The sequence below is a fragment of the Myotis davidii genome, unplaced genomic scaffold, assembly GCF_000327345.1.
Source record: "Myotis davidii unplaced genomic scaffold, ASM32734v1 scaffold194, whole genome shotgun sequence".
In the NCBI taxonomy this organism is placed as follows: Eukaryota; Metazoa; Chordata; class Mammalia; order Chiroptera; family Vespertilionidae; genus Myotis; species Myotis davidii.
Window position 1 is genome coordinate 3386900 of NW_006286673.1, and position 22007 is coordinate 3408906.

Below are 22007 nucleotides of genomic sequence, written 5' to 3' on the forward strand. Positions count from 1 at the left end.
TGACAAGGACCAAATACCTTAATAGAATGCACTCAAGGACATTTTTGCTTATGTATGACAAATACCTTGTTCCAAATACTCCAAACTCTGTTTCTGTCTTTTGATAATAGTGCACATTCGCCCCAGGGCGGCACGCTTCAGCTGCTTGCAACGCGGGAGGGAGTCTCCATATTTCATAAGCCGCACATAATCTTTAGCAACACTTAAATAAATAAAAAGAGGCACGTAAGTTATTTTCACTTTTGACAATTTTAAAAGATAATATATTAGGAAAATACCTTACTTGTCCACTAAATTCTTGGCAATATTTATTTGTCCCAGAGCCAACTTGTAATGATCTTTATCATAGAGAATGTTCATCAAATCAGCATAAAATGGATGGATATCCTGTAACAAAAAAAGCAAAGCAGTTTGGCCCAAGTTTCTCATCCCTATTGTACATAGTACTTGAAGAATAATTTCCTAGGGAAATACATCACACCTTCCTCTCTCTTCCCACACCCGTGGCATCTCTCCCCAGATCTCTCTCCTGGCTAACGTCTGTCTGGTTCTCTGAGACAGCAGGAGTTACAGGGAAGTAAGCCGGCAGTCACTTCTGCCCATCCACAGACCTTCATCCCCTCCTGTAGGACAACTGTTCTCTGATCCAACCAAGGCCTGGTCCATCCATGCATTGGACCCTGCCCCTTACAATTTAAGAACTGAGCTCCAGATAGTATTCCCTCTCCACCTGGCCATTCCCATCAGCCTGTAAACCTATTATTTCTCCCCCCAAATTTTAAGTCTTAAAACTCCCTTGTCCCCCCCACCTCCATCCTTCCTTTCCTCTGCTCCCCTTCTTGGCAAATGTCAAGAAGAAGGGTACCAAGTCTTTTCTTTCTCCCCATTCCCACAACCCAAACTAATCAGGACTGTCTCTACCAGGCCGTCTAAACAGCTCACCACCAACAGTGACATCCGGTCCTCCCTTTTTCTCACCGGATCCTTTCCCACACTTCCTGATGCGTTTATTCACCTGGTCTCTAGGATCTTCTCTTTCACTGGCTACTTCTCCAACCCCCTTGCTGGCTCGAGCTCCAATGCTAACCCCTCACACTCCCCAAACCACTCTTCTCACACTCATTTCCTAGGTGACCTTCCATAGGATCTCACACATCTACATTTTTACAAGTCATATCTGGCCAACTCTAGGCCAGGCTACTCACGAGCTTCAGACTGCTCAGCATTTCTGCTTGAACATCTCACAATTAACATGTACAAACTGTTCTCCACCTCCTCAAACCAGTGTCCCTCGCCGTCTCGGTGAAGGGCAACTCCATTGTGGACTATGGCCCACACCTACTCCATGAGCAAATCCATTAGCTCTTCCTTTGAAGGATACCCTGAAGCCAAACACTTCTCAACTCCTTCACCACCATGTCCTCTAAGTCACTGCACTGACCTGAGTGGCCTCCTACCTGTAAAGGCCAGTCATCCTCTAAGAGCCAAGCCAGAACATGGCCAGTCGCAGGCTCAGCTCCTAAGGCTTCTCTACTTAACAACAGAATTCAAGCCCTACACAAGTCGCCTCGCCCCACCCATTACCTCTCTGACCCATGTCCCAGTGCTCTCCTTCATCTCCTGAGTTCGCCTGTTCTGGGAAGACACCACACTCTGAACCTCAGGGCCTTGGCGCTTGCTTTCCCCAGGGAGCCAGACAGCTTACCACCTCCCTTCCTTCAGGTCTCTTACAACCTCCCTACTCTCCATATTTATCTGACACACCATGTATTTTCACATTTACTGTCTTTCCCCACACTAGACAACATCAGGGACCTCTTTTATTATGGCTGTATTCCTAGTGTCTAGAACAGTGATGGCAAACCTTTTGAACTCGACGTGTCAGCATTTTGAAAAACCCTAACTTAATTCTGGTGCCGTGTCACATATAGAAATTTTTTGATATTTGCAACATAGTAAAACAAAGACGTCTATTTTTAATATTTATTTTATGTATTTAAATGCCATTTAACAAAGAAAAATCTACAAAAAAAATGAGTTTGCGTGTCACCTCTGAAGAACAATACCCGAGACCCAGATGAATGGTAATTTACTCTGACCCTCTACCCTGAAACTGTTCTCAGATAACTAACTGTAACTTTAAACACACACACAAATATAATGTTCATAAATTTGAACCTCTAATGTATAAAAAATGATGCCATAGAAGATAAAACTTACAAAGAACCACAGAAACCTGGTACTAATTAGACCAAAGTATTTTGTTCGTTCAAACCAGGTATTTCCTAATATCAAATTAGTTTAGAATAATCTCATCCTGTTTGTTTTTCAATTTTGAGAGCACTTTTTTAAAGCTGGGGACAGTAAAACAGGAAACACTTAGGGCAGGAGAGAGCCCTAAGAAATCACTGAGAAATCAGAGAAAAGGGGGCCTTGGAGACAGGTTCAGGGGGTGAGCTCGGGACAAGCTGCCACTGCCCACTGCTCCCCTGGCTGCAAGTCTCGTGGGGTTCCTTAGAAGTTAGGCTGCACACCTGAGAGGGTAGAAGGGGAAGCCTCTCTTTCCCAAGAAATACTTATTCAAAAGCAACTATTGAAAGACATATAAGTGTCACTCCTCTAGCTGAAACCTTTAAATTTTATTTTAAACATTTCTGTATTTTTAAAAACAAACCATCACCTTCTGTTTTTGTTAATCCTCAACAAAGAATAGGGTGATTTTTATAGTAGAAGGGGGGAGTAGAGACAGAGAGAAACACTGATGTGAGAAAGACACAGAAATTGGTTGCCTCCCGCATGCGCCCTGACTGGGGCCTGAAATGGGGCCTGCAACCAAGGTACATGCCCTTGACAGGAATCAAACCCGTGACTCTTCAGTCTGCAGGCCGATGCTCTTATCACTGAGCCAAACTGGCTAGGACCATCAATATCTTTTTATTTCATTTTTTATATCATTATCTTTTTAAATATAAAGACTATTTTAGGACAGTGGCAAATTTACACTCTCACATCCTTCACCATCTCACATAACCTTGCTACCATGTGTTCCTACACGAGGACTTCATAAGCAGTGCTGCTCCACCTCTCTACAACTAAACAAACAGGCAAACTGCACTATGCAGAAGAGTGAAGAGTTCAACTTTTGTGACTGAATGGAAAATCAGTTTTCCTCCGAGCAATGTCTTACCACCAGTGAAAAAAAGCAGTCAGAGCTGAACTGACCATCACTGGCTGATGAACCAACAGGATCACAAACAGTGGTAGACCTCAGGGCACGGACCCAACTTGAGGCCAGGAAAAAGAGCCTTGGAAACAGGCAGGAGCGGAAACCAGACCAGCTGGTGAGCTGCGAGAACTTCCAGATCCAGTCACAGCTTTCCAAGACCCTGGGTTGGACTCTGCGAGCCTCAAAGTTACAAAACCTGGAAATAGCGCTGGGCCCTCTTAGATGGTTTGGTTGGCAGAAAGTAAAATTATTAAGAAATTTAAAAACAAAAAAACAAATAACAAACCATGTTCTGTTCCCAAACTTTGCCACTAACTCACTGAGTAAACTTAGACAACTCCATTGTTTTCTGTTTCCTTCGTAATCTGTGAGGTGAGTAGACCAAACTGGTTAAAACCCATTACCCAACAGCTAACATTTACATAAGCATCTGTGGACTCTAGAGTCACTTACATCCAATTTGGGGAAGTCCATTAAAATCTGTGAGAGTCTGTCATGGTAATTCTGTTGAGTAAATTTGACTTTTCTCATGTAAAAATGTCTAATGCGATGAATTTGGTAATGTTTATGAATGACCGTTGGAGTCTTCCGTTGCGTCTTCGATAACGTCAGGTCAATAAAGTCCTGCAATTAAATAAAATAAGAAAGAGTTACACCAAATGCGCCTACTTTTCATCCACTTTATCGAAACCTTCTTGGAAGACTAATGTCTAATAATAGTACTTTTTTTTTAAATGACACCTTTTCTAACTAAATCTTTTATATACAACCTTGTTCATCTTTATAGTTTCTGGCCTTTAAAAAATACTTAGCAAATGGCTGCTGAAATAAATCTTTCTTTTAATTCCCAAACACCTAAAAACCTTTGAAAACGTAAGTAGACAACTCAAGCGTAAATCAGGAAAAAACCCCAAAACACTCCACAGTATTAAAAAAAAAATAAAAACAATCCTACAACGTTAAAAGCACGTAGAACGAAAATCCATTGTTGATAATTTCCTAGGACTTGTTAAGGAGACAAGGACATGAAAGGTTTTTGCGCGAGTTCCCCAGCTGGCAGGTGCCTGCAGCACCAGCTGGCGTACAGATGTCGGATTGCAGGTCGCTACTCCCTCCTGCCGTCTGCGCCTTTGTGAACCCTCGAGGGGGCAGTCCCAAAGCTACTGCTTCATAAAGCTTTCCGCCTCGCCCCTCCTGGCAGTGGTGGGCCCTAACGTCTGGGGAAGGACCCCCCTCACCTCTGGGGGAGGGGGGACCCTAATGTCTGAGAGTTCTATCGCAAATCAGCGAGCTCGACAAGAGCCTAATGAGCCAATTAGTTAGGAGTCATCTTTATTGCGCGCAGGTTCAGAGCAGATCACCTCTGCCAAATTCTGAACAAACACGGGAGGGAGTATTTCCTTTTTATCTCCTTCTAGTTCTTTAAGTTATGTTTGTAGACAGCGTGTAACCTTGAGTACATGTCGATCTACACAGGCACCTGGCATCAGTATCAGCGTATCAGTTAGATGGCTAGCTCGCAAGGTCAGACAATTGAGTTTATCTTTCCTATTCAGGCAAAAAACAGTTATTTTACAGCCTAAAAATAACAGAGTTGACCTACGGAATAAGAGAGGAGGAACAACAGAGTAGTTCAAACAGCAGTTTTTCCAAAGGAGAGACCACTATGCGTCATGAGGACCGACCTCAACCTCTGGGGAGGAGCCCTCCTCTCTGGAGAGGACCCTAACCGCTGAGGAAGGACCCCCTCACCTCTGGGGGTGGGGGGACCCTAATGTCTGAGGAAAGACCCCAACTCCTGGGGAAGGACCTCTCCCCTCCGTAGAGGATTCAAACGTCTGAAGAGAAACGCTGCTCTCTGGAAAAAGACTCCAATCACTGAGGAAGGAATCCTCGTCTCGGTAGAGGACTCGAAGGTCTGAGAAAGGAACCCACCCTTTGCGGGGGGGCCTAGCCCGGGGGACCCCTTATTTCGAGGATATGGCCTGGGTAGCGGGCCGGCAGGGGAGCTTTGCAGGAAAAAGGCGAGAGCGGAAGGTCCCCGGACGCTCACCTTGGCGGACGGCACCACCGTGATCTTCTTGAAGTTGTAGTGCGCCATGACGGCGGATCGGCCACGAGGGAAGCAGGCAGACACACGGGACTCAGGCGGAGGAAGGGGGCGGGGCTTCCGTGGGTGACAGAGGCGGGACTTCCGTCTACCGCGCGTCACGTCCGGGTGTTCCCTGCATCTTCCTCGCACAGCCCTCGGGTCACTCAGCGCCCCCGCCCGGCCGGAGGTCTCTGGCAGGGGAGTCGCAGGCCCGGGTGGGCTAGGGGCGCCCGGGGGACGGAGGATCCCGGGAGTGGAGCAGCCCGGAGGTTCAGATCCTGCGGAGTAAAGGAAGGGTCCTGACGGGCTGCCCTTGGGATCCTGTATCTCCGACATCCAGGGGTCTCCGGAAACTCAGGGGCCCGGGGATTCTGGGGGATCTTGGCGTCCGGAGGGTCTCGGGTGGGCCTTGGGATCCGGGAGTTACAGGGAGTCTTGGGGTTTCGGGGTTCCTGGTGTCCCCCAGGTCTCGGCGATGCGGGGTTCGTGGGGACTCAAGAGTCCCCAGTTCTCAGGGGTTGCGGCGGTCCCGGGTTCTCTGGCGATATCGGGGGTCTTGGGGACCCGGGGTTTGGGGATCTCAGGGGGTTCCGGACACTCAGGAGTCCAAGGATTCTGGGGACCTTCGGGGTCGGGGTATATGTCTCCAGGGACTCTTTGCCTGCACGGATTTGGTTGTAATCCTCAAGTTTTTGAGGTCCCCAGGATGCCTTGATGTTCTCTCTGCCATCTCCTAGGAGAGCAACCTTCATTCCTTACTGGGAAAGATTGCTGTGAACCAAGCAAACAGGCAAGGTACCTACCAGGCCGTTCTTGCCTTTGATTGGCTTCCATCAGTTTTGAGAAGGCTTTCGGTGACCCCCAGAGTCCAGGCACGTGACATTACAGTCAGTCTTGGTTAATAAAACCACAATTGGAGAATCATAAGGGGAATAGAATCTTATCGGATTTATGCAAATAAATAGGGGTCGTGGGCGGGGGCCTTGTGCTCCCAAGAAGGTGGGCGCGCAGGCCCTGGGCTGTCCCCTCTGAAGCAGTGAGGCCCTTAAATCCGGCTTCCCGCATCTCCCCCGACCCCCCTTCTCCTCACAAGGTCATAACTCCACCCAAACCAGTAAAGTACAGCACAAAAATTTTAAATAAAATGTTATGTAAATGATTATGTAAGAAAGGTATTTGATAAACTTCAACATCCATACATAGCAAAACCAACAACACTCTTGGCAGAATAGTGATAAGACTGTCCTTCAGGGAATCTACCAAAGGAAACAAAACAAACAGAAACAAAACTCAGCAAACACCTTACCCAGGGGGAAACATGGAAAATGTCCTGTTTGAAATTGAGAGCAGGATTATCCAGGATGATCATCGTTAAAAATGGGCGATTCCCTCCGTGCCACATCTTCATCCTGGATGGTTTCCAGTCCGCTGGTTCTATCCTCAAGCGCAGGGACACCGGTTAAAAAAGGGGGAGGGCCGAAACCGGTTTGGCTCAGTGATTGAGCGTCGGCTTGCGGACTGAAAGGTCCCAGGTTCGATTCCGGTCAAGGGCATGTACCTGGGTTGCGGGCACATCCCCAGTAGGAGATGCGCAGGAGGCAGCTGATCGATGTCTCTCTCATCGATGTTTCTAGCTCTCTATCTCTCTCCCTTCCTCTCTGTAAAAAATCAATAAAATATATTTTAAAAAAAAGGTTGGGGGGAGGGATGACAGTCAATAAACGAGGGTCTATTACACTGTTTTCTTTAATATATGTTTGAAATATTCCATAATAAATTTTTTTAGATAAATAAATTTTAAAAGTGTTAACTACATGTTCCAGTTCTTGAAGCCTTGGTCCATAGAATGAATCCACTACTCAAACCAACAAGAAGAGAGGAAGAAAACATATATAAGGAAATTAACAAAAATTTGTATAGCAAAACCAGTGTTTATCTTAGCAAATGAAAGGCATGCGTCCAAACCAGGGGTGGGCAAACTTTTTGACTGGAGGGCCACAATGGGTTCTTAAACTGGACCGGAGGGCCGGAACAAAAGCATGGATGGAGTGTTTGTGTGAACTAATATAAATTCAAAGTAAACATCATTACATAAAAGGGTACGGTCTTTTTTTTTTTTTTTTAGTTTTATTCATTTCAAACGGGCCGGATCCTGCCTGCCGGCCGTAGTTTGCCCACGGCTGGAGTAGTACCCCAAGTTAGTTCTTTGAAAAGTAACAACAAAAACATTAGCTACACATATGAAAATGACATTATGTTTAAATATGGTGAGAATTCATCAGCGTAATTTTCCAGGGATTGATAACAAATACAGGGTATCCAAAAGAATGTATACACACTACGACCAATTATAAAGGCAGTGTTTATTAAAATACATTTCATTTTCAGAATTTAATAGAATCTACAGATATTGTGTGTATACATGTTTTGGGGACACCTATATAATGAAATGCCACCAATCAGTTTACATGCCTAGGAAACTACTTTGTTTTATTACATGTAAGTTGTTGAGTGGAACATAATGTAGCATAAAAGACACCTTCTGTGTGCTCAATAAATGTTTTGTTTTAGCCAGAAAGACAAAATTGAACATACAACAGTCTAAGCCAGCACCATCCTATACAATAAAACCCTAATATGCAAATCCACCAAATGGCAGAACAACTGCTCGCTATGGTGCACACTGACCACCAGGGGGCAGATGCTCAATGTAGGAGCTGCCCCTGGTGGTCAGTGTGCTCCCATGGGGGGAGTGCCGCTCAGCCTGAAGCAGGGCTCACAGCTGGCAAGAGCAGCGATGGTTGTGGGAGCCTCTCCCACCTCCACTGCAGGTGGGCAGTAAGGAGCAAGGGGTCCTGGACTGTGAGATCCCCCGCCTTCAAGAAGGATGTCTGGCTGCCGACTTAGGCCAGATTCCCAGGGGAATCAGGCATAAGCTGGCAGGCGGACATCCCCTGAGGGGTTCCAGACTGCAAGAGGGCGCAAGCCGGCCTGAGGGACCCCCTCCCCCAGTGCACGAATCTCGTGCACCGGGCCTCTAGTTTACAATATAGTCGTAAGTTGGTCATCCCCACCCTCTTCCTTCAGAGATACAGGGGCTATTGTCCCTCAAACGTCACAGCTCCACCTGCACCCACCTTTCTCCTCTCTGATGGCTTTCCCCTCCCTGATGTCTCTCTGTCTCCTCCTTAGTTACTTAATACCTTCATACACAGTGACCTTCTTTCTTCTCCACACTCCCATGTGAGCCAGGCAGTGACACTGTGGCTTCAGTAGCCTGAGTTAAGTCCGGACACTCCACACAGATGGCCTGTCTGTGGTGGGATATGCTGAGAACCTCTGCTTTTCATTGCACTGCTTATGGGAAAACCAGCTTTGAAGTACAAAATGCCAATTGACAAACTGACTTTTAAACCTGTTATAACACATTCGGTGAGAACTGCCTGTACACTGAAGATCAAATTGGAAGTAGAGGCCAGCGGTTCTCAAATTCAGTGTCATGACATCACTGTCATTTTGAGACTTTTGTTCCAAGCAACTTGTTACTACTTATAAAGTTCTCAAGTTTGCAGTGATTTCCTCTGTATTAATGAAAAATGCAAACTGAAAACTCTCCTTGTGATGCCATTTATTGAGATTTCTTCTCGAGCAGGAGAGAAAGGGTTGTGCTCCAAGAATTACTATAAGCCACAAACTACTTAATTTGTCTGAAAAATGGAATTTCCGCATGCTCACAATTTTGAAAAGAAGTGCAGCACAGCAAAAGAGTGTTGACAAGTACTGTGTAGACAACCTATCAAAGTTACAGGAAAGATAGAAGGGGGGCTGGAGGGTGGTGGCTATTGGAACCAGGAAGGTGTCTCTACGAAGATGAATTCAGACTTGGTGGGAATTATTTCAAACAGGAGAGAGGACAAGCCAGGCGAGGGGAGTGGCTTCTTCTAAAGGGTGAACAGATGGCACCATGGTTCACTGAGGTTGGCTTGGTTCTGTTTTCTTCCGTGTGTGGGTTAATGGATAAGGCGTTTGACTCATGCCGGGCAGGTGACTAAACGATGGTGAAATGTTTTTTCAAGCACTGTATACAAAATGCATCGAAAGTAAGGTCATTGCTGTGGCCTCACCAATATTCATACTCCCTGAGCACCAGCTGTGTCCTCTCATAGAATCCTCACAAAGGCCTGGAGGTAGGTCCATGTCCTGGGGAGAGGGGTACAACCTGGGGGGGAGAGGCCACGACCTGGGGGTGGGAATTATTGTTATGTCTGTTTTGCACACAAAGAAATGAAGCATAAAGACCTTGTCTCTCACCCCAAGCCTGACAGTGGAGGCAGAGCTGAACCCAGCCTGTCTGAGGGCAGGGCTTCCTTCTTTACTCCCCACTGCACTGAGGACCTTCTGGGATGGGACCCTGTCTCCTCGTGTCACTCCCAGTGGAGGCAGGAAGGACCTCACCAGCACTGGGTGGCTGCATCACACATACGCACGGAAGGCATATAGGTGCCTGAGAAGGAGGGCATTAAATCACCCGGGGAATGATGGCAAGCACCATTTTTATGCTGTTCTTTAATCAGTGACACTTGCTTGGCTCCTGCAGCTTCTGCCTGCTGAAGGCTATTGATAGAGCGTTGAACTCTGAGCATTTCTTTGGCCCAGTAGAGACTCACAGCCTTCGTAAATACTCTATTTGGAAAGCATTCAGTGATTGACAAATGACTATTATGCTGAAATATGACATTATTTGGATTCACACTTGGAGAAGCCATAGAAAAAATTGTTTCAGCAAATATTGACAAGCCTATGGAGCTGATTTAAAAGATATGGTAGCCCTAGCCAGTTTGAGCAGTGGTTAGAGCATCAGCCCGTGGACTGAAGGGTCCTGGGTTCAATTCCAGTCAAGGGCACGTACCTTGGTTGCAAGCTCTATCCCTGGCCCTGGTCTGGGCTCATGCGGGAGGCAACCGATTGATGTGTCTCTCATTGATGTTTCTCTCTTTCTCCCCCCATCTCCCTTCTACTCTCTCTCTAAAAAAAAAAAAAACGAAAAATACCCTCTGGTGAAATTAACAAAATAAGTAATAAATTTATTTTTTAAAGATATGGTAAAATATTTAGTAAACTTCCATGGAAAATTCTTCTTTAAAAAATTTATCTTTATTGTTGAAAGTATTACAGTTGTCCCCTTTTTCTTCCCCCACTAACCCCCTCCACCCTGCCCCCGCCCCCTCCCCAGGCCTTCACTGCACTGTTGTCTGTCCATGAGCTATGCATATGTGCACATAAGCTCTTTGGTTAATCTCTTCCCAAAGATGTCCATGTCCTGGTCCCTGGAACCTTTGACTGTGTCACCCACCATGGCGAGGGGATCAAGAGACAGATAACGTTTACTCCCAGCTGACCTGAAGGTGGGGAGATGACCCTGCATCCGCAGGGTGGGCCCAAGTAATCACCAGAGTCCTTTTAGGTGGAGGGGTATCAGCAACAGTGCCATTCGGTGTGACAAGGACTTCACCACCACTGCTGGCTTTGAAGATGGCGGGAGGTGCCTCGAGCCCAGGGATGAGGGTGCTTCTAATCTAGAAGCTGGAAAGGTGCAGGAAAGAGCTCCTTCCCTTGACCCTCAGAAAGAACGCGGCTCTACCAACGTGTTCACGTCAGTCAGGGAAACCCTTTTGCAGATTTCCAGCCTGAAGAACTGTAAGGTCATTAATGCGTGTTGTTTTAAACCACATTTGTGCTCATTTGTTGCAGCAGCAAGAGAAAGCAAAGGCACCCACTAATCTATCAATTCGTCCGACTGTTGTTTTTTTAAACATTTAATCACCTTTAATTATTTATTTTTTGTTTGTTTGTTTTTATTAATCCTCACCTATGGATATTTTTCCATTGATTTTTAGAGAGAATGGAAGAGAAAGGGAAAGACAGAGAGAAACATCAATGTGAGAGAAACACATTGATTGGTTGCCTCCTGCAGGAGCCCTGACTAGGGCCCAGGCCGGGGCAGAGCCTGCAACCAAGGTACATGCCCTTGACCAGAATCGAACCTGGGACCCTTTGGTCCGCAAGCTCATGCTCTATCCACTGAGCCAAACCAGCCAGGGCCCGACTGTTCTCTTGCTAAAGAAAAAATAGATAAGACATGACTCTGACCTGCAGGGACAAACATATTCACAACCAATTGCAGTTGTCCAGTAGAAGTCTGTACATGTTTACATGTGGATAGTTTAGATGTGTTGTCTGAGCAGAAGAGAAACATTAAACATAAAGGCAGCGAAAGGCACCGTCTGAACGCGGGTTTTCTTTTTCTTCATTGTGAATCCTGTTGGGACCCACAATAGTTGCTGTAGAGACAGAGTAGGTAGGAGCTGCTCTCAGCCAGGGGCTGGGCCCGGTTTCCTCTGCATCTCTCCATCGTTCCCCCTGTGGTGGGAGGGCTGCCCTGCCCTCCTCTGCCCAGAAGAAGAGTATTTACTCGTACATTCTTGCTGATGATTACGACGACGAGAGGACAGAGTTCTCGTTGCAGAAGCCACAACATGGTATCCGGGTGTGTGTCTTGCTCGCTTGTCTGAGACATGGCATGAACAGAGACAGACACTTCTTGGGAGTCCAGGTCCACCGGCTGAACTGCTCAGGGAACAGAAAGTCTCCTCGGGCTTAGTTGTTCCTAGGGCCGTAGAGGAATTCCATTCTTCACCACACTTTAAAAAATATATATTTTATTGATTTTTCACAGAGAGGAAGGGAGAGGGATAGAGAGTCAGAAACATCGATGAGAGAGAAACATTGATCAGCTGCCTCTTGCACACCCCCCACTGGGTATGTGCTCGCAATCAAGGTACATGCCCTTGGCCGGAATTGAACCCAGGACCCTTGAGTCCGCAGGCCAACCCTCTATCCACTGAGCCAAACTGGCTAGGGCCACCGCATTTTTAACTGCTTCCACATCTTCGCTAGACTAGGCAATGCCAGGCTGGGGCGTTGTGGAAAACACCAAAGTTGTCACCATGAAAATGTGCCCGTTATGTTTTGTGGGTTTTATTTTTTTTAATCTTTATTGTTGAAAGTATTACATATGTCCCTCTTCTCCCCCACACCTCCGCCCGCCCCATACAGTTACATTTGAACAACCCCATTTTCAAATCTAATTTGAAGTATGAATGAATGGGGGAGGACCCTTCTTCAGGACTCGCAGCAGACAGATCCGTGTTGATCCAGCCAGTTGCAGGCGTGGTTAGCAACTGTCCAAATTCCACTGGTGCCCTTTCCTCTGCACTCTTGTCAGGACCTGCCCCGGCCACCTGGACTCTGGCTGACAGGGTTTCCGGAGATCCTTGGACTGGCCCAGGACCTGCTCCCCGGGGATGCTGGCACACATCCTGGCCTGAGAAAGGTGGGGACTCTTCAGCATGCTAGCCTCTCGGGAACCTGAGGACTCGTCACCACAGGGCCAGTTCTCGTTCTCGGAAAGCCGCTAGCACCTGCTCCACCTGCTCCCTCGACTCTGAGTCCTCTTGGGGCCCAGGGCTCTGACCCTCCCACTGGCTTTTCAGGGGTGCTCAGAGCTGGGTTCCCTATTCTGCAGCCCTCCTCCGCCCCCCTCATGCCCGCTGTGGTCAGGGGAGGGGACCTCAGAGAGCCGCAGCTCTCGCACCCAGAGCAACCTTCTCCACACGCCAGGGCTCTCCCTTCCGCTCCTTCCTGCACTGAGAGGTGTGGTTAGAGGGACACGCCTCTTGTGGGTGTGGAATGCCCACGGATCGGAAAGAAGGAAGGCAGTGCCAGTGTTTAGGATGCTCCTCCCACGAAGGTGGAAGAAATTTTTCTGCGACACCAGAGGCCTCTTCGTGACCTGGAAGGAGCGGAGGTCAGAGCAGAGGACGGGAAACGCACGCTCTGCTAGTGTGCCTCATCTTTTCTGCTCGTTGGCTTAGAGGCAAAGCCCTCAATACATAGCCCAGAGGATTCGGGGGTGGGAGTGGGATGGGGTGCCCAGCCCACCCTGCCCAGCCCACCCAACCCAGTGGTGGTGAAACATCTACTATGCACTCACTTCTCACATGCCGCAGATTTAAATGTCCCCAACTAGGTCACATAGAGCGAAAGGCCTCAGCAATGGGACTTGTCATTTCGCACACCTGATACCTGTGAGTAATTTTATATTTTAAAAATAAGAGACAGGCCCTAGCTGGTTTGGCTCAGTGGATTGAGCCTGCGAACTGGAAGGTCCCAGGTTCGATTCTGGTCAAGGGCACATGCCTGTGTTGTGGGATCAATCCCCAGTAAGGATCAATGATTCTCATCATTGATGTTTCTCTCCCTCTCCCTTCCTCTCTGAAATCAATAAAAATATATTTTAAAAAGATAAGAGATAGTAGTTTTTTTTTAAAAAAAATAAAAGTGTATCATGAGGGAAGATATATACCTAAGTCCAAAAATCGATAGAAAACATGATAAATTAAACAGGGAAGTTACAGGCGAAGCACAAAAGGCGGTCTCCGGAGGAGGAGGTGCGGCTGGGAGATGAGAGACACTCCCAGGACTGCTGGTGATCTGCACCTGAGCATTTACACCCAGATGCACCCCCACCCCCACGCCCGCAAATCAGATCAGGTGGTCGGGGGTGGATCTAGGGCCTAGATTCTAGGCAGTTTTGTGAAGCTTCTTGGGCTGTGAACAGAACAGTGGCTACCTGGCAGGCCAGACAAACTGAAAGTAACCACACAGGATGTTTCAGTCATAAAATTCCTAACTGGGCAGGTTGCAGTGGGAAGTCCCTGAGGCCTATATGATAAGTTAATCTCTGCCTTGAGCAGCCCTGTCCATTGTTTTTGCACACCTGGAATAGCATACTTAAAATGTCAGAGCAATCTCTTCTCTAGGCCTGCCAGGGTACGGGCGGACAGCTGCAGCAGTCCCCGCCACTCTCCCTGCACATCCCTATAAACTGTGCTGGGAAATGTTAACCGCCCCGTGCCCACCAGTGCAAAAGAAGTCTGTCTCTCCACTTTGCTTTCTGCCCAGTTCTATAGACTGACCGCTTCACTCTCTCCTTCCTCCTTAACCTGCCACCAACGATTTCATGTAGCCTTCCTTACATCTTCTCCTTTGATTCTAAATGCATGAAAGGAACCACATAACTGCCATTCTCTGGAGCATTTTCTCAGTCCTTTAGTATTTTGCTTCTGGGACTGACCTCTAAACCTTAGCTCAAAAAAACTATTTTTTTTTTCATTTTAATCATGCTTTTTAATTTAAATTATAAATATACTCCCTTTCCATGCTATTAAACATGAGTTACAAGTGTTATTTTCAATGGCTGCAAAATATTTCATTAAAGGGATATATTATAATTGACGTAGTAACCATTCAAGCATTTTTGAACATTTAGTTTTTTTCTCATTTTTTTACTACTATAAATACTACATTTGGTATTTCAAGTTATTTCCTTTAAAAAATATCACCAGAAGTTAATTACCTGGTATTGTTTCAGAAAGGGTTAGCACATTTTTGAGGCTTTTATTACTTTTTAAAGAATGGAATAATAGACACTACCATCACCAGGAAATGACAGTCCCTTCCTCATGAGACCCTCAGCAACACTGCGTATTGTCGCTTTTAGATATTTATTAATAATTTAAGTATTTTTAATGATATTATTTTAAATTCCTATTTATTTTGCTACAAATAACATTTAGCATTATTATACATTTTTAGGATTGTTTTTAACTTAAAATTGGTTTTTCTTTTCCTGTCTCATTATCATTCACCTATTCATTTACTTTTTTAAAAATCTCTTTAAGCCCTAGCTGGTTTGGCTCAGTGGACAGAGCGTTGGCCTGTAGACTAAAGGGTCCCAGGTTCGATTCCAGCCAGTAGGGGCCCGATCCCCGCCAGTAGGGGGAGTGCAGGAGGCAGCCAACCAATGATTCTCTTTCATCATTGATGTTTCTATCTCTCTATCCCTCTCCCTTCCTCTCTGAAATCAATAAAAATATTTTTTTAAAAACCTCTTTAAAACCTTTCTTCAGGTTTGGAATTTCTTTCATCAATCGGGGCCCCATGCAGCCCAGGGTGGGAACTGCCGAGGTCAAGGAGTGCGCACACAGGCCAGGGTGGAAGGTCAGGGCCTGCCGCCTGCACTAAAGGACCATCACTGTCTCTCAAAGTGGGATCACACCGTTCCTCCCCTTCCATCACCCCTGCCTCCACCCAATCAGTCCTCAGTAGGGGACTTCCTACTGCAGCCCTGGGCTCCCACCTTGTCTGGACTGTCTGCCCTGGGGACTCGAGGCCTGGTGCCAGGGTACAAACCCACCTCACACAGTGTGCAGGGTATACAAGTCCTTTTTAAAAGAACATATAGTTTTTATTGATTTCAGAGAGGAAGGGAGAGGGAGAGAGAGATAGAAACATCAGTATGAGAGAGAATCATTGACTGGTTCCCTCCTGCATGCCCCACACTGGGGATAAAGCCCCAAACCCGGGCATGTGCCATGACCAGGAATCGAACCATGACCTCCTGGTTCGTGGATCAATGGCTCAAGCACTGAGCCACGCCGGCTGAGCTTAGTCACAGTTTTTTTTAAAAAATATATTTTATTGATCCAAGGTACATGCCCTGGACCGGAATCGAACCTGGGACCCTTCAGTCCGCAGGCCGACGCTCTATCCACTCACTGAGCCAAACCGGTTATGGCTAGTCACAGTTTTTATGTTGCTCACACACTGAACATTTTAGCTATGTGGGGTTATTAAAATTAATGTGCACCTGTCTCTCTCTACTGTTTGAAAAAGTGGTTACCAGCTCACTAAAATTGCAGCCGTCGTTTGTGTCGCATTCCTATACGACCCAGATGGGCTGGCATGACGTTCTCCGCGGGTCTCCGCCTCCCTGTCACCTCGCCTAGGCTGCTCCTCTGGGCAGGGGCAGTTGTGTTGGTGACTGCGCCTGCCTGCCTTCCACCTCCCTGGCCCAGCCAGCCGTGAGCAACCTGCTGCATTGCAGAGGGAGTGCCGGCCCCTGTTTGTTGGTTGGGGCTCCAATTGATTTTTTACTGCCGCTCCCCCGTCCTGGCCACGCCCTCCCCTCGCCCAGGAGCCAGGCGTCCCTCTGCCTGGCCTGCTCTGATCACACACAGGATTGGGACGGTGTGTCGTCTTCCCCCACGCACATTTGCTCCTTGGAGGCAGGGAGAGCGCCTGACTCACAACATCCAGCTTTGTGGTTCGTATCAATCAAAACTGTTCATTAACAGGAGGAGCAAGGGAATGAATGATGACACAATTAAGAAGGCAGCATGTCAAGAGTTGACGTATTCGGGTACTCATGCCAGCATCAATCAGCTGTTGTTGTGCTGGATGACGATTATGCATAGATGGTACCAGTCTCATCAGCTGTCTTTCCCAGCTTCATTTATCACGCAGGTGCCCACCACCCAGAGACGCAAGTGCTGTTCCTCACCACACAGGGCCCCCACTCGGTCCCAGAGCAGAAACTGGGAATCAGGCTGCGGGCCACACACTTGCTGGGTGGGACAGGAAGCTCAGTGGTTTGTTCAGTGGGAAGAAAAGGAGCCGGAGGTCCTAGTATCTCTGTCAGCAAGTAGGGGAAGGGCTGAGGGTGCCGAGGAGAGTCTGCACTCTTCTAACCCTGCAGCTGCCCTAGAAAGCGTGCTCTAACCCTGTCCACAGGAGGTCGAACTTCAGGCCCATCAGGCCATCGCCTCCCACCACACCATTCCCATATACACAGGCCACGGTGTTTCTCCTTATGTAATTAACACATGTGCCGTGATCACTTCTGTTAAAGAGTAAGCATGAATCTCAGGACACTGGAACCTTCAGGACGGGAGAGGTGGAGGGGAGCAGCCCCTGGGCAGAAAGGCAGGCTGGGCACATTAGGGCAAACTGAAACTGGTTGTGAATCACTCAGCCCCCATTCCTTCTCCTCTCCTGCCTACCTGTGATTGGTTACCTTTTTACTGGCGTTTCTATCTAGGAAGTGTCTGAGAAGACTCAGGGTAAGTGCAACTCCAGCGTTCCCTTTGTTTTGTCTGTCCATCTGCTCATCGGACGCTGTGACTTAGGGTCAGGAGCCCCTCTGGAGCCAAAGGGCTGGATTTGGACCCAGGTCCCCGCTCCATAGAGCCTTAGATGAGTTGTTTGCTTCTCTGTCCCTCAATTTTTCTCTTCATAAAATTGGACATAATAGTAGCATCTCTGATGGAAGGAAGCATAATGGTGCCCAAAGATGTCCACATCCTAAATCTCGGAACCCGGGGAATGTTCTCTTCCATGGCAAAAAGGGCTTTGCAGATGTGATTAAAACTATACAGAATTTTGATTATCTGCGCCCTGTCTAATTACATGAGTCCTTAAAAACGGGGAATCATCCCCGGCTGTTCAGAGAGAAAAGTGACCATGAAAATAGGGTCTGAGAGAGGAGATGTTGCTAGTGTGAGGATGGAGGGAGAGGCCACCGTCCAAGTAATAGGGATGGTTCTAGATTCTAGAAGCTGGAAAGGGCAAGGAACAAATCTTCCCTAGAGCCTGTAGAAGGAACCAGCCCTGCCAACACCTGCATTTTAGCCCAGTGATGCTCACTCCAGGCTGCTAATCTGCAGAACTGTAATATACTAGTAAGACATTCGAGTCCTTTTAAGTTAGTAACTTCATGGTAATGTGTTGTAGCAGCCACAGGAAATGTGTACACCTTCCTCATAGGATGAGGTCACACGTGCCAAGTAAAAGTAAGTACACCCACTTGCACTTGTGGACAGACGTGGGCTTCTCAGTCTTGGCCCTGTGACATTTTGGGCCGACACCTCCTTGCTGGGGGCTGTCCTGTGCTCAGCAGCGTCCATGACCCTACCCACTAGATACCGAGAGCACTAGCCTCTCCACTCAGGTGTGGCAACCAAAACTGTCCCTTGGCAGGCAAAGCCACCCACAGCTGAGAACCACTACCATATATGTCAGCTATTGTTGTTGTCTATAATACCAACAATGTGCCAGGCACTATGCTTGGTAATGTAATTTCCTTTGCTAGTTATCATGATTTAAATAAGAAAGTATTGGAGCATGTCCACAATTATAAATGCACTAGTGCATTTACTGAATTCAGTAATGTGAACCATTGTCTGGCTGCAAACTAGACTATGTGACTTCCAAGTCCAATTATAAACCCAGGGACACTACCCATGCTTTGTATTCCTGTATACCTCACAGTACCTAGAACAGTGCTGGGTCTATCAAATAATAGAATGCTGGAGCTAGAAAGGATCTTTCTGATGATATAAAGATCTACTGTGATAAACAATCACCAGATACTGGATGAAAGGGTGAGGATGGACAGACGAATGGATGGATGATAAATGGGCAGGTGGGTGAATGTAAGGATGGATAGATTGGCAGGTGGGTGGATAGATGGATGGTTGATAAATGGATGGGCAGGTGAATGGGTGGATATATGGGTGGGTGTGTTGGTAAGATGGATGGACAGACTAATGGATAAATGGATGAACAAGATATCTAAGAGACCAAAATGAGGTTTAGAAATATTTGTGTGATTTCTTAATCTATAATTTCAGTTCTTTCATCAGAGTTCAGTCTCTCTCTCTGTCTGTCTCTCTTTCTTCTCCTCCTCTTTGTGTACAAGCCATAGATAATAAAAGAGTTTGCTATAATTCTAAACTTAACAGAGGTCCCACTTGAGTCAAACATTGATGTGTGAGATCTCCATGTAGTATGAGGCCAGGACATCTAAGGGGTCAATACATAAAACTCCATGATATTGTGTATCCTTTGAGCTGATTAAGCATCTCATCAGCACAGCCTGGGATTGCACAAGTCTATTCAGGCCCCCAGAGGGGAGTGTGGTGAGAATTCCACAGCATTCCCGGTGCAGCACAGATTCACCTATTCTCTTCTGTTGAACTGAGTGATGGTGACAACAGGATGGGGGATTAAGAAACTTCGGGTGGTTCAGGACTAATCCACAACCTTAATATACCTAAGGGAACAAGGATAGAAATATTGTCCTTAAAATACAAAGTGGCGAGGATTCTCAAAAGACTGGAAATGGAATTGTTAATACAGAAGTAGAAGAGAACCAAACAATCTGACTCTCCCAATTTCTGCTACGTTTGTGTTGTTGTCACCATCCTGTGGTCCCACTCCTCCCTATCCCTAAATTGGATCTATAATAACTCTCAGGTTGAGGGATGTATTGCTATAATTCCCCTGGAGCATCACTGTAAACAGAGCCCTCCTCAGAAAGCACAATTTTAAACAAGAGTTCCATGTCTAGGCCATGGGCCTCCCACAAGGCCATCACCACCCCCATACACAGGGACCACCTGTAGCCTGCTGTAGGCTTGCATCATCTGTGTAGATGTAGCTACTTCCAATAAATATTTGCCAAGTTAATGAACTAATTAATTAGTATTTTCACTGTGGGAATAGGAATTCAGCTACATCTACGCTAGAAGTGAGTAGGAATTCAGCTACGTCTACTCTAGAAGTGGAAGAAACAATATAGGTTTGAATGTGAGGAATGAGCAAACATTTCTATTGAACACTTGGATTACATGCAAGGACACAGAGTAGACATTTGAACCCCTGTATTACATGTGAGGTCATACAGTAAACATTTGCAAGAAAAGTAAATGGAGTCACTAAATAAAGGCACCAAAACCAAGTAAAAAGAAATGCATGGTGATGTTCTCTTTTAGCCTTTTATTTAAACAACAGAGGCCTGGTGCACTAAAATTCATGCACTTGTGGGGAGTGGTCCCTCAGCCTGGCCTGCGCCCTCTCACAGTCTGGGACCCCTTGGGGGATGTCCACCTGCCAGCTTAGGCCCATTCCCTGGGAGATTGGGACTAAGCTGGCAGTCAGACATCCCTCTGGCATCCAGGGAGCCCTCAGAGGATGTTACATCCAACTAATGGCTTAGGCCCGCTCCCACCCCATTAGTCAGACATCCTTACAGCTGCTGTGGAGGCAGCAGAGGCTCCTGCCACTACCACTGTGCTGGCCAGCCATGATCCAGCTTCTGGCTAAGCAGTGCTCCGCCTGTGGAAGCACACTGGCCACTAGGGGGCAGCTCCTGCATCAAGCGTCTGCTGCCTGGTGGTCAGTGCACGTCATGTTGACTAGTTGTTCTGCCGTTAGGGTCAATTTGCATATTACCCTTTTATTATATAGGATTATTTAAAAGCAGGTATTATATTTGATCAGTTCCCATGTTTATGATGGAGAAACCTGAACCCCAGAGTTGATTTGGAACGTGCCACATAAGCTAGTTAGAGACAAACTTCAACTGGAGCCCATGTCTCTTCATAGCCAGGCTCGCTCTTTTTCAACTTAAGATACTCCAGAGTGGGTGCTTATCCTCTCCTGGTGCAGGGGAGCCTGAGGAACGAGGCCAGGGGGCAGTGGTGACTCCCTGGGCCGCATGGCTTCCTGTCCCTGGGTATCTGAAGAGTCTCCTTCTGGTTCATTGGCATCATCGGAGTGATTCAAGCTTCCTGTTCCATTTATAGTCCGGCCACTGGATGAGCTTGCTGCGGCCGTATTTCTTGCCTAGGCTCTGGTGTCAGGACTGGCTCCTCTGGGGTCATGAAACAGGATTTCCATTCCTGACTTGTAACGGAGCCCAATGCTGGGGGCAGGTGGCTCAGAGCAAAAGCTCCCAACTGAGCTTCATTCAACACATTCATTTAACCCCAACATACCAGGCACCAGTGCAGGCTCTGGGGATACAAGAGTGAGCAAAACAGACAGAACCCTCACCTCACAGAGCCGCGTTCCAGTGGAGGGCATGTCAGACAGTCATCCCTGCTGTGGTGAGGAAATACAGAGCAGGAAGGGGAATGGGGGCCGAGGTCAAGGAGAGCGCCATTTGACGCTCTATCCACTGAGCCAAACCGGTTAGGGTGACAAGTGATATTTGAGCAAAGACCTGATGGGAAGGAGGGAGCGAAACTACATGGATACTAGGGGCTGGTTTCGACCAATAGTGCGAGTGAGGCACATGCCTGTGAACTGGGCAGCCCTGCAGCTGGAACAACGGGCAGCCACAGTGAGATGGGAAACCCTGCGGGGGTCAGGAAAAGTGACCCGACCTGGCCCCTATTTCACAGGGAGACCTCTGGTTGCCATGTTGAGAGGAGAGGTAGGTGGGAGCCCAGAGCTTAACTAGACACCATGGCCCATGCGGGGTATCATGTCTGTCCCACCTGAGAACCACGGCTCCGCAGACGTGCCACAAAGGGAACAGGCGTGGATGATGAGCCGGTCGCTGTGGCAGGAAGGGAGGGTGTTCCTGTGCTCCTGCCATGTTTTACTTCTCAGAGTGGATGGCGAGTCCACCGGTATTGATTCTATTTTCAAATGCTCAAAATCCCTTCTGAAAGTGAAAGGGAAAATAAGGAACCGAAGCCCACGGAGGTGGGATGATTTTGTCCTGAGCCTCATCCCCAAGAGTTTGCCAGTGTCTCCAACCCCATGGCAAGTCTTTATCCCCTAAAATTCTTGTATTCCAGGGAAATCGGAACAGTTTGCCTTTTTCACTCCAAGGAAATCAAGTGTGAAATACATGTCACAGATGATGAGCCAGCGCTGAGGGGTGGGGGAGGGTCTAGGTGATGGGAACGGAGGGGCAAGGAGGCCAATGCCTCTTTC

At 47.3% G+C, this 22007-nt stretch overlaps 1 protein-coding gene across 1 annotated transcript in view; it reads right to left on the minus strand.

Moving 5' to 3' along the window:
• GTPBP4 (GTP binding protein 4) overlaps window positions 1-5394 on the minus strand; it is a 26106-nt gene extending 20712 nt beyond the window's left edge. The window contains exons 1-4 of the mRNA XM_006758153.2: window positions 5280-5394; window positions 3680-3850; window positions 284-387; window positions 66-202 (exon numbers count right to left, since the gene is read on the minus strand). Of these exons, the coding sequence (XP_006758216.1) occupies window positions 66-202; window positions 284-387; window positions 3680-3850; window positions 5280-5327 (460 nt within the window). The 5' untranslated portion in view covers window positions 5328-5394. The remainder of the gene's footprint in view (window positions 1-65; window positions 203-283; window positions 388-3679; window positions 3851-5279) is intronic.
• Window positions 5395-22007: the final 16613 nt, after the last annotated feature.